General features: G+C 33.6%; 1 protein-coding gene across 1 annotated transcript; it reads right to left on the bottom strand.

Annotated features, from left to right (window-relative positions):
- Window positions 1-9778: 9778 nt before the first annotated feature.
- LOC111897176 (cytochrome P450 736A117) lies at window positions 9779-11617 on the bottom strand. Its single transcript, XM_023893131.3, has one exon. It carries the CDS (start codon window positions 11600-11602, stop codon window positions 9977-9979), a length of 1626 nt encoding a protein of 541 aa, XP_023748899.1. The 5' UTR covers window positions 11603-11617; the 3' UTR covers window positions 9779-9976.
- Window positions 11618-12521: the final 904 nt, after the last annotated feature.

The following is a 12521-nucleotide window of genomic DNA, read 5'->3' as shown; positions in this document are numbered from 1 at the left end:
TGCTAATCCGAACTTGGAAAAATTATAACTTCGCTATATGAAGTCGGATTTGGGCGTTCTTTTCACGTACGATCATGGTTCAAAGACATTTTAATCATAGAAGGAAATTAAATAGAACTATTTGTACGTTTTATTATGAAAGTAAATTTTATTACTTAGAAGCGGTTACAATACTTGACCCATTTTGGTCCTTACATGGAGTTGAAATATCGGGTTGCCACACACGACTCATCATAGAGCGAACCATGTCCAACAAGGTTCGATTACGCCTTTCTGCCACATCATTCAACTGCGGTGTCCTAAGAGGCGTCAATTGTGAAACTATTCCACACTCCTTGAGATAATCGTGGAATTCAAGACTTAGGTACTCTCCTCCTCGATCGGATCGAAGCATCTTGATTTTCCTGTCCAATTGATTCTCCACTTCATTCTTGAACTCTTTGAACTTTTCAAAAGTTTCTGACTTTTGGTTGATTAAATAGATATACCCATATCTACTATAGTCATCGGTAAAATTCACGTAGAAGCGGTTCCCATCCTTCGTGGTTGATCTAAACGGTCCACATACATCGGTATGTATTAGGTCCAATAGAGCCTCACCCCTTTCACACGTACTCGTGAAGGGTGATTTAGTCATCTTTCCAAGCAAACAAGACTCGCACGTGTCATCTTTCCTAAGGTCGAATGACTCCAACACTCCATCCTTTTGGAGTTGGGCTATGCGTTTCTTGTTGACATGTCCAAGACGACAATGCCACAAAGATGCTCTATCCATACTATTGGAAGAATCTATGTTTAAAACATCATTTCCTAAGTTATCAACAATCATAACAGTTTCATAAATTCCATTACATGGTATAGCTTCAAAATAAAAGACACCATTTAGATAAGCCAAAATAGAACCATTCTCATTATTAAAAGAAAATCTAAAACCTTGTCTAAACAAACCATGAAATGAAATGATGTTTCTAACCATTTCTGGCGAATAGCAACAATTGTTCAAATCTAAACATAAACTATTCCTAAGCACTAAAGAATACACTCCAATCTTGGTCACAGGCGACGATCTTCTGTTCCCCATGATTAGATTGATCCTTCCTTGCTCCACATCCCTACTTCTTCTTAGTCCCTGCACATTAGAACAAATGTGGTAACCACAACCGGTATCAAGAACCCAAGAAATAGCATGATTAGAATCGTTAGATTTAATTGTGTATATACCTGCGAAAGACGGCTTGATCTTTCCTTCCTTGATGGCTTGCAGGTACTCTGGGCAGCTTCTCTTCCAATGTCCTATCTTATGGCAGTGGTGGCACTATGCCTCCTTTAGGTTAGGGCAGGGCTTAGCGGGATCAACTTTGGTCCCACTAGAAGAGGCACCATCTCGGGCTTTAACCTTGCGATAGTTCTTCGACGAAGCCTTCCTCTTCTTTCCCTTCCCTTGACCAATAGCCAAGACAGGAGCAGCGGGTGGATTTGGAGTTGGTGCAACAGACTTGTCTTTGAAGTTGCTCTCAACGACCCTCAAGAGACCTTGGAGTTTGCTTAGGGTGACCTCCTCTTTGTTCATGTGGTAGGTCATCCTAAATTGATTGTAGCTCGGAGGCAAAGAGTGAAGCACCATGTCGATCGCCAAGTCTTCCCCAAAGTCAACATTCAACTTGCGAAGGCGGTCGACATACCTTTGCATCTTTTGCAGGTGCACGGTAAGAGACTCTCCATGACCCATATTAGCGGAAATCATGTTAGTGAAAATCTCATAATGCTCGTGTCTCGCGTTTTGGTGGTATCTCTCCAATAAGTCTTGATGCATCTCGTACGGGTACATGTCCTCATAGGACTTTTGGAATTCAGAGTTCATGGTGGCTATCATGATGCAATGTACCTTCGTTGCATCGCGCTCATGAGTTTCAAAAGCGGTCATTTCAGCCGGAGTAGCGATTTGCAGGGTTGATTTTCTCGAGCTTCTCATCGAGGACATACTCCTTATCCTCATAGCGAGCAATGGTGAGAATGTATGTTATCCATTCGCTAAAGTTCGTCCCATCGAAAGTGACCTTTTGGCAAAGGCTCATCAATGTGAAAGAACTAGCAGCAGCGTTGTTTGCGTTCGACATCTACAAATAGAAAGGACAAAGATAGATTAGAATATGAATCCCTAATTATCACCCAATAAGAAAATTAGGGCTAGGATCCAACAACAATATTAACATATTAGAAAAGGGATGCCGTAATCTAACATGCAAATAAATTGAAGGTAAGTGAATGACGATTCACTAATTCTCCACCATAAAAACCTAACTATAAGTCCTAAATGTATTGAGAATTCCTAGGTTCGAATGAGATTCATTGAAACTATTCAATGGCATGTTTAAATCTCGATATGCCCCTCTTGTTTGTGACTGAGATACCGAGGATCACAAAGCGGGTGTGAATTACCATGCAAATTCACACGGTGCCTTCATTGTAACGATCACCTATTCGATGTGCCGGTAAACCACACACGCTCCATCGAACTATGATAAACAATGAATCACCCTTTGCCACCTATGCTTAGAACCAATTAGTGTGCCGGTAAACCACACACGCTCCACTAACTTCTTAACAAGGGTGCAAAGTGTAATTTCATGGGATTGCATCAATTCACTTTTCCTAAGTAACTAAGATTGGGAAATTTAAAAAAAAATGTGTAGTTACTTTGTATTTCATATTATACTTTTAATGAGAGGATGAGGTTGCCCTATCCTACCCGTTCGGCTAACGACCCTCCACCGATCAAGCAAGCGGTGGGTGTGAGTGTACACCCATTAAGCGTCATTTTATAGGCCGCAACCTTATATCCACCTTATAGATCGGCTTCGTGAATGAGGCCTACTAACGGTAAGACTAGCATTTTAGTTATATATATATATATATATATATATATATATATATATATATATATATATATATATATATATATATATATATATATATATATTAATCTTGTAATATTATATTAGTATAGGGTTGTATTTTAAACTTTTAAAAATCTTGGGTTTGAAATTTAAATTGTCTAAATTAAAACTTTTAATCACAAAACATAAATTTCAAACCTTGAGGGCAAGTTTTAAGCATTTAAAACATGGAGGATCAAATAACAAATAATTTTAATTAACAATTAATTCCCTAATTATCTATATTTGATTTATTCAACATTTCTTGCAAGATAATTACCAATTTAATCAAAATGATTAATTAATTATCATATGAGGAAATTAAATATTTTATTAGTTGATAAATATCTTTAATTAGATCAAGATTATAGTCATATATATATATATATATATATATATATATATATATATATATCAAAAAATCGGATTAGGGTTGATCTAATATGATTAAGGTAAGTTTCCATAAGATAATCATGAAGAAATCCCGAATCTGGCCTTTCCTAACGCTTGGACTCGCCGAGTCCACTATAGAACTCGCCGAGTCCATGACTCAGAAACACAAAAAACGAATTTTGCAAGCAAGAAACAAACAAACAAGCAACAATTTAATAGAAACCAAGCTAGGCTCTAATACCACTGATGGGTTTTAGCCATAAGAATTTTCCTATGTGCGCATGCAAAACCCTAATGCTTGGATCTAGGCTTTCTAATTAAACATGCTTTGAATCCAAGAATTCTAATGACTAATTAGGTATAAGAACAATACAAAATCAGATCTAGAAGCATACCTTTGAATCTCTTGTTTGATCTTGTTGTCTTGAAGCTCTAGAGTCACAATTGTCACTCCTCTAATGGCTTACAAACAGCAAATAGAAAAGAGGATGATTTGGGAGAGAGAGGCTAGGAGGAAATCGGCCAGGGGTTCTCTAATCTTAATGAGATGCCGATTTCCCTTGGCCATTGGGTCTATTTGTACTTGTAGACTCCTTAAGGGTTTCATCTTAAACCCTAGTTGGATAATCTTCTCTTAAAGCAATCCATATCCTTACCATAGATAGCCTTGGACGATTTTGAGCTATCCTTAGCTCTAGAATTCGTCCAATCCTTATCTCTTAAGGATTTACAGTCTAAAGTTTAACTATCAAACAATTGATAGTTTATACCCTCTTATTTAATTAATCTCTTTAAGTCACCAAATTAATTCAAATTAATTTATGACTTATATTAATCAAATAACAATATTATTATTCTTTATATTATTCTCATAATATATTAATAATATTTATTCTCTCTTAATAAATCATCCTATCAAGTTGCTATGGTGAAGGCAACCCAAAAGGACCATGCACAACCAGGTCAAATACTTGCCTAATATAGTTGCAGCCTTAGACATTATTCCAACAGAAATGGTCCTTAGACCGTAAACTCCATTTAGGAGTGTTTTGTTGCTACACAACACTTCCAAAGGCTTAAACATGAAGTAGGAATGCTTGGAATAGCTTAGAAGAGTTCAAAACAACAAATGGTCATAAGGTTAGGAGTTTACGACTGTAAACTCAAGGGGTGTTGGTCTTTTGGGAGTAAACTCATTTTAGGAGTGTTCCTTGTACCCCAAACACACTAGCCTTTCTCTACAACACTTAGATGCACTCCTTAACACTTATAACACTTATACCAAGTGTTTGTCATGTCTTATAGTGTCTTGACTTGTTTATTAGTTGTTTAAAGACTAATTGGTTATATACATATGTCCTCGTATGTAATTAGGATCTTTGTGCGTCGCTAAGTCTTCACTTGACACCAAGCACTTATCCGACACTTCCTTCGGATCCACTCGCAACAGGTGAGTTCATACCCCTTAATCAATGTTTTAAATGATTTTAAATACTTTAATGGGGGGGGGGGGAATACAAGTAAAAAAACAGCATGTTATTAAATCAATCATATGTATTTATAATTGTGCTTTCATTCAGCAGATTTCACTTACTACAAAATGTGATGCATGAAATGGTTTTATATCTTAAAAATACCTTGATAGCAAAATTATTACGTTTGAAATGTTTATTAAAATGACATCAAGTCATTGTTAACTATTGTTCATAACTCTTAGATGGCTTACAAAACCATTTTTACCTTCTTGAACCAAACTATATCTATACACTTATGTTCTTATATATGTATTGATGTTATAGTTTTCATCCTTCAGTCAGTTTCCCACACTCTTGTGTAGCAAGGGTGTATAAACCTGTTTGGAAAATCAATTACTTTCCTATTAACTATTATAGCCTTATAGGGATAGTTAGGTGATTCAAAACAATATTCCTATTACAAGGAATTACACCAGAATCAGTTCATTCATGAGTCTATATTATACATTACATGTTTCATGAATGCGCCTACATAGATACGCTTACATGAATACCTTACATGAATGCCTTACATGAATACCTTACATGAATACCTTTACATAGATACATTTACCTGTATACACTTACATGAATACTTGTATCTCGATTCACTAGGATGATTTATTAGTACCTTCTGTGTAAATTGTCCTGCCTATCCCAGTTTAACGGGATATCTAGACGGGACTAACCATTTCGAAACCCACCTGTTAGCAACAGTGGTAGATGAACATCTATGGATGCCTACGGTTATTACTTATATTAGAGGTACCTTTACGGGACTAACCATTCCTTTGGCCTACTGTTCGCTACAGAGGTAAATGACCATCTACGGATGCCTACGGTTGATACTTATATTAGGTGTACCTTTACGGGACTAACCCTTCCTTAAACCTGCTGTAGCTACAGAGGAAAATTGAACAATCTATGGATGTTCAAAGGTTATACATGTCGCTATTCGCGATGTCGTGTTAATCCTAATACAAAAGGATAACACTTACATGGTTATATTTTTCCTATTTCCTTATTTTGTGATACATTTACATAAACGCTGAGTTAGACTAAGTACTATTAGTAATAGTCAAAAAGAAGGAAAACCATCTTTGTTTTAGAAAAACACACGAGTCTTGGTAAAAGACTACTTACAAAATACACGAGTCTTGGTAGAAGACTACTTACATAACACACGAGTCTTGGTAGAAGACTACTTACATAATATTTAAGTCTTGGTAGAAGGCTACTCATTATACTAATAGAAATCATAGTGATTTGCTAGAGTATTCAAACATTTTCAACTATTTTCAAACAATTCACACTTATACAGTCTTTTTCCAAAGGTTTCCAAGTCATTACCTTACAGTTTTTACAAATCAAAGACACATTAATACTTATGAATTCACCAGCTTTACGCTGATACTCGCTTTCAAAATAACTTGTATTCTCAGGTCACCAGTTAGACAGGTACGATGGCCAGGTTTTGAGAAGACGGAGCACAGACAAGACTCGTATTTTATTTTGATTACATATTTTGATGTCTTATTACGATGAAAGAACACACATGTATTAAAACTTTACTTTTAATGCAATGGATGATGTTGTTGTTTGTTTATTACTTTACACTGTTATGATACTTCACATGACGTCCTCCACCCCGGAACGTTTCCGCCGTTCTTGGTTTTGGGGTGTGACATTGATTGATCTCCTTTTTGCTAATTATGATACTTCTCTCGTCGCATTGTTGACTTAATAGTTTAGAAAAATCATAATTTCTCCATACGAAGTCAGATTTTCACTAAATTTGTATTTTTGAAATCGCATCGAAGTGTATTTATTTAAAATAACATACCTTTTTGCTCGCCTAATTTTTAGTTTTCGGACGATTTGGTTGATTTTTCTTATATATTGGAATGCATAATATTGTATTTCATCATAATTTTTACAAATATTACCTATTTAGCCTATTATATTGACATTCTGGGTTTGTGATCGACTATTGTCAGTCGTAGTAGTATTTTTTTAGTGGCCGAATGATAGATATACTCATGGCCTTATATAGGCCTGTCGAAAATATACAAAACTCATTCTTCCCATTCGACCCGTTTTGATTTGAGTAAATCGGGTTGGATAGTTTGGGTATCAGGTAGGAAAATATTCGCGTATAGGATAACCCAAATTTACAATGGTTCGGATGAGAGGTAGAGAAATCCAATTTTGGTATCCCCGTTTTATACGAATTGGATTTTCAAAATTACAATCTCTATACTAATGAAGGAGTAGTTCTTTTGTCATGTGTCATCATATTAGACCTCTTAATTAATGTGTTGCCACTTGTCAATCTATTAGTTCTCTATTTTAAATTTATTAGACATCATCATTAATATGATGCTATTTGTCAATGTATTTATTTTCTAGTAGTTGCGAGACCCGTGTATTACACGGATTTATTAAAAATAAAAATTTAATATCAATCTTTAAATATTAAATATTTTATAAAATAATAATTTTACATATCATAATGTAATATTTTAAAACATTTATAAAAAAAAAAATCAAATCTTTTTTAAAGCATTTGTGAGACTTTATTATCAAATTAATAGAATGATTCTCTTTCCTTATATGAAATTTTATTTTAAAAAATGGAAATTCTAAAAAAATGACAAGTGGAAAATAATAATTCTAAAATTCTCACAAAATTACATGTGACAAAACTCTTAAGAATTGGACAAGTGGCAAAAAAACCTTCATTTATTAGAGAAGATTAACTTTTTGTGAGAATTATTTCAAAACTTAATAACTAGATTTAATCATTTCTTGATTTCTTGGATATTAATGTAATTGATATAGATTTAATCATTTCTTGACTTCAAAACTTAATAATGTAATCTTTTAAAACATTTATAAAAAAAATCAAATCTTTTTTAGAGCATTTATGAGACTTTATTATCAAATTAATAGAATGATTCTCTTTCCTTATATGAAATTTTATTTTAAAAAATGAAAATTCTAAAAAAAATGACAAGTGGAAAATAATAATCCTAAAATTCTCACAAATTATATGTGTCAAACTCTTGAGAATTTGACAAGTGGCAAAAAAAACCTTCATTTATTAGAGAAGATTTTAAATTTTAAATTTTAAATTTAAATTTTATATTATTGTTTTCATTAATCCACAAATAAAAAATGTCTAATATATATTAAAAATAAATTGTACATATTTATTCGAATCAACGATTATAATTTCATATAACTAATTAATAATTTATTTAAAATAATTCGTTAATAATTTTGAGTTTTACTATAAAAGTTTAACTAATTTGATAACTGTAGTTTTCACGGATTATAAACTAGTAGCTAATGTACCTATGCAAATAATAGATTCATCTACACGTGTAAAATTGCATTAACTTGGTTTTGCTTGCGTGCTTGGTTTTAGCTATCTTATGAAATGTAAATGGTTCGAATGTTATAACGTCTTTATCGATAATTTTAGTCTTTTTATTAGCTTATTATTAATGTATATAATATATAGTATTGATTTCCGTTCACAATGGTATACAAAAATAAGCATTTGATCTATGGGTTTATGAATTTAGTGGGTAAATAAAAACTATGTCTTAGAATTAATGATCACTTTGGTTTTAATTATATTCTTTAAAGAGAAGAATGTTATATAATGATTTATGAATTATATAACTAAAACCCTACATAATCTTTATGTTTGTTATATTACTTCGTTACATTTATTTTCGAATAATAGCCAAACTATCTAAACCAGACCTATTATCTGAATTACCCAAACTCAATTACCTGAATTCAATTCGATTTGAGTGACAAATATTTTTTTTTTATCTGAAAAAACTCAAATTAACCGATCCAAACTACCAGAAACCCTAAAAATATACCTGATCAATACCCATTTCTAAACCATGATTACCAAATACTATGGGAAAGGTTTACTCAGTTATCTCGGTTCACACACATCGAGTCCATAGGCGGGTGATGTGACGCTCTCTAGCAGTTATAATTTGTCCAAATTTTGTAGCATTGAATGAAAAATATAATTTTTTTAAAACCACAAAATATTTTGTTTCTAATCTAATTATAAACACCATCTATGTCTCCTAATAAGACTTAAACCCATGACCTCTCATTTGAAAAAGTCACATCTTAAAATAATTTAAAATAATGATGTAAAATGACAAACAACATGTGGGTATATGGCCTATATATTTAGGGTTTAATTGGTATAACATGTGTTGATTCAACGACTTTGAGTTCATATAGCTTCTTGTATCATCATCAGAAAAAAAAAAAAAATAAATAAATAAAAAAATAAAATAGAATAAAATAAAAAAAACCCTCAACGTCGAAAAGTTAGAGAAATAAGATTTATATATCAAGATTTATGCTAATATAGGTTTAACTAGGAGGGTTTGATTATAAAATTAAAAGGATAGAGATGTTGAAGGCGTTGTTGTTGACTGTTGACTGTTGAGTAGCAAGAACCGGCATAGGAAGTTTCATATGAAGGTTAGGATTGTGGGGTCCCTGTTGACTGTTGAGAAGGAAAAAACGCAACAAAGATGGGTCTATTTTTCTGATTGAAATCAGTGCCTATTAACTAATGAGATTCCTAGAAGATCAAATTTTATAGTTTGATTTTTATTTTGGTATTGTTACAACCATTTGTTATAGTACTTGTATCGTCAATATTTCTGATTAAATATTAAATATTCCTTTAATTTTGATTTGGTAATGTGTTTCTTTGTAATTAGATCTTTTACATGAATTAGATAAATTAATATCTTAGTCTTAGTTAATTACAAAGATGCATCTATGTTGGTTGTTTCTTATTATTTTGTATCAAGGACAATTCAGTAACCATATATTCATTCGCACTGAAAAATAAAAGAAGAGAATCAACTTGTTCTTAAAAGAGACAAAAATGAAACATCATTAACACATTAACACATGAGCAACATGGCAATATTATACCTGATCATGGTCGTAATCCTACACCTAAATTGATCCCAAAAGCAAAATATTGGATGATTAATTTCATATATTATAACAAATACAAAGAAACGTATGAAAGTTTCTTTGGTAAATATTATTATATTAAAGATCATATTTCATTTACCAAGCATGCATTGGGACAGGTTTTCCAAGAGCAAGTAGTGGAATCTTTCTGTGATTAGCGAGACCAAAAGTTTCATTCATATCTACGTCCTTCGGTGTTACCCCCTGTGGTAGCGACCAATCGAATTTTGATAAAACAGTAGCCAACACCTTCTCATTGATCGCCATGGCGAACACCCTTCCAGGGCAACCCCTTCTTCCAGCTCCAAACGTAAGCAACTCGAAATTATGCCTTACGAAATCAATAGACGACTCCAAGAACCTCTCTGGTAGAAACACTTCGGCTTTTTCCCACACTTTAGGGTCCCTCATAATTGCATAAACGTTCACGTATACCCTTGTTCCTTCTGCAATATCATACCCCATTACATTAACATCATGTCGTGCGACTCTTGGTGGTAGAATCGGAAGGGGAGGATGGAGGCGGGTGGTTTCCATGATCACGGCTTTAAGATAAATCATCTTGTCAAGATCTTCGTCTGTTATCTCTTCTTTTCCACGAAGAATGCTCCTTACCTCATCTTGGACTTTCTTCAAGTTTTCCGGATGTAACAGAAGCTCAGTCATCGCCCATTCAAGTACCGAAGATGATGTATCTGTTCCAGCGACATATGCGTCCAAGAGGAGTGCTTTGATGACGTCTGCATCGATGGTGATGCCGATAATATCTTCCTTCTGAACCTTAAGTAGTCCTTCAATGAAGGTTTCCACACCATCTTCAGAAATTTTTTCAGAGTTATTGCGTACCTTTATTATGGTCTCATCGACCACGCCCTGTAGAAACTCGTCAAAATCTACTGCGACTCTATCAACTTTAGCACTGAGACCTCTAAGACGATCAACCACCGCAAGCTGAGGAATAGAGTCCTCAAAATAAAAGCTACCCAACACCTCTGAGAACTCTTGCAACACCTTCTTGAACTTCCTCCCAATTTCCCCTTCGTTATATGTCCTCCCAAACGTCGCCATGCATGTCACGTCGTTTGTAAGCGAGCTAAATAAGTCGCTCAAGTCTGCTGGCTTGTTAGATAAGAAACACTGGGTTATCTTATCTACGCACTCGGCGATTATCTTTTCTCTCAATCCATTATAAGTTTGAACCTTTTTGTTACTTAGAAGCTGAAGCGTTAGAATGCTTTTTGCTTGCCTCCAGTATTCTCCATAAGGAGCTACTGTTATTTCCTTGAGATTGTAGGAGATAGCCCTGAACATTCTTGTGTTAGGCCTACTTGCAAATGCAATATCATGAGTTTTCATGATCTCGCGAGCTGCTTCTGTTGATGAGACCACCAAACTTGGGACTGAGCCGATGTGGAGGAGCATGAGCGAGTCACCATAACGTCTGGCCAGAGATAAAAAGGAGTGGTGGACGCTTGCACCAAGCTGGTGGAGGTTGCCGATGACTGGCAGTTTTGGTGGTGATGGTGGTAGTTTCTTGGTGGTGGATGAAGTGGATGATGATTTCGAATTATACCATCTAAAGAACACGAAGGAAGCACCAAGAAACAACGTCAGAGTGTATATCGACACCTGCTCTAAGAAACTCAACATCTTGTGTGAATTGAATTGATGGTATGTGCAAGTTTGTTTTAATTTGAAGGTGACCATAATGTCATGCTGCATTGTCTACTTATAATGATCAAGTTTTAAGCAAACAGCCCACCATCAATGACCAATAAACAGTAAAACAAAGAAATGAAGATGAATTTTGTATTTGCTGAGAATCATTTAAAAATATTAAGAAAAGAGTTGGTGAATAGATAATCTAAGGAATTGACTTCTAGTCGCATGTTATGTATTACGTAATATGGGTGAGAGGCTCTTCCAAACATATTTTCTATTCAGGATAGAGAAAAAAATAGACATTTAAAATACACAAATGTCATTAAATTTCTTATAACCAATCAATAATAATAATAAAAAATAGTTATATTAACGTTTAAATATAACAATTATGCAATTAAAAGATAACGTTATTCATCCTCCCTATCTCCCACCAATAGAAAAGGCCTGTGATCAGCGGCTGGATGTTTGTGTTAAAGTGACTACTGCCGTTGTCTAATTCTAATAAAAGCCTTTTAAAAATTGAACGCCAACAATGACCAGCGGTAACGGTACAGCCACTAGGCCCACTAGAGGAAAACAAATACAACATGTTCCGATTATCGTAGAACTTAGACAAATTTTTGTCTATGGTAATATGATAATGTAAACATATATATTACAATTAAATTTTGTAATGATTTTTATATGCAGTTTACGTATTAATAAAATGAAATACAATTTTTGATTTAAAGTTGTTTTTAATTATTATCATATATAATTAATTTAAAAATTATTTGTTTGATTGACTATTATTTTTACTATTGTTATAGTTAACTAATTTAACACTTTATTTTAAGACATTTATATAATAAATGGCTCATAAATGTTTTTGATCAATATTAAATAAAATAAAAAAATTATTTGCGTAACTTAGATTATTTTTAATGCATATGTTCATAAATTTTTTTATACATCATTTCCTAGATAACCTAATTTG

This window comes from Lactuca sativa, chromosome 8 (assembly GCF_002870075.4).
Source record: "Lactuca sativa cultivar Salinas chromosome 8, Lsat_Salinas_v11, whole genome shotgun sequence".
Classification (NCBI taxonomy): Eukaryota; Viridiplantae; Streptophyta; class Magnoliopsida; order Asterales; family Asteraceae; genus Lactuca; species Lactuca sativa.
This window is presented reverse-complemented; position numbering and strand designations above follow the sequence as displayed.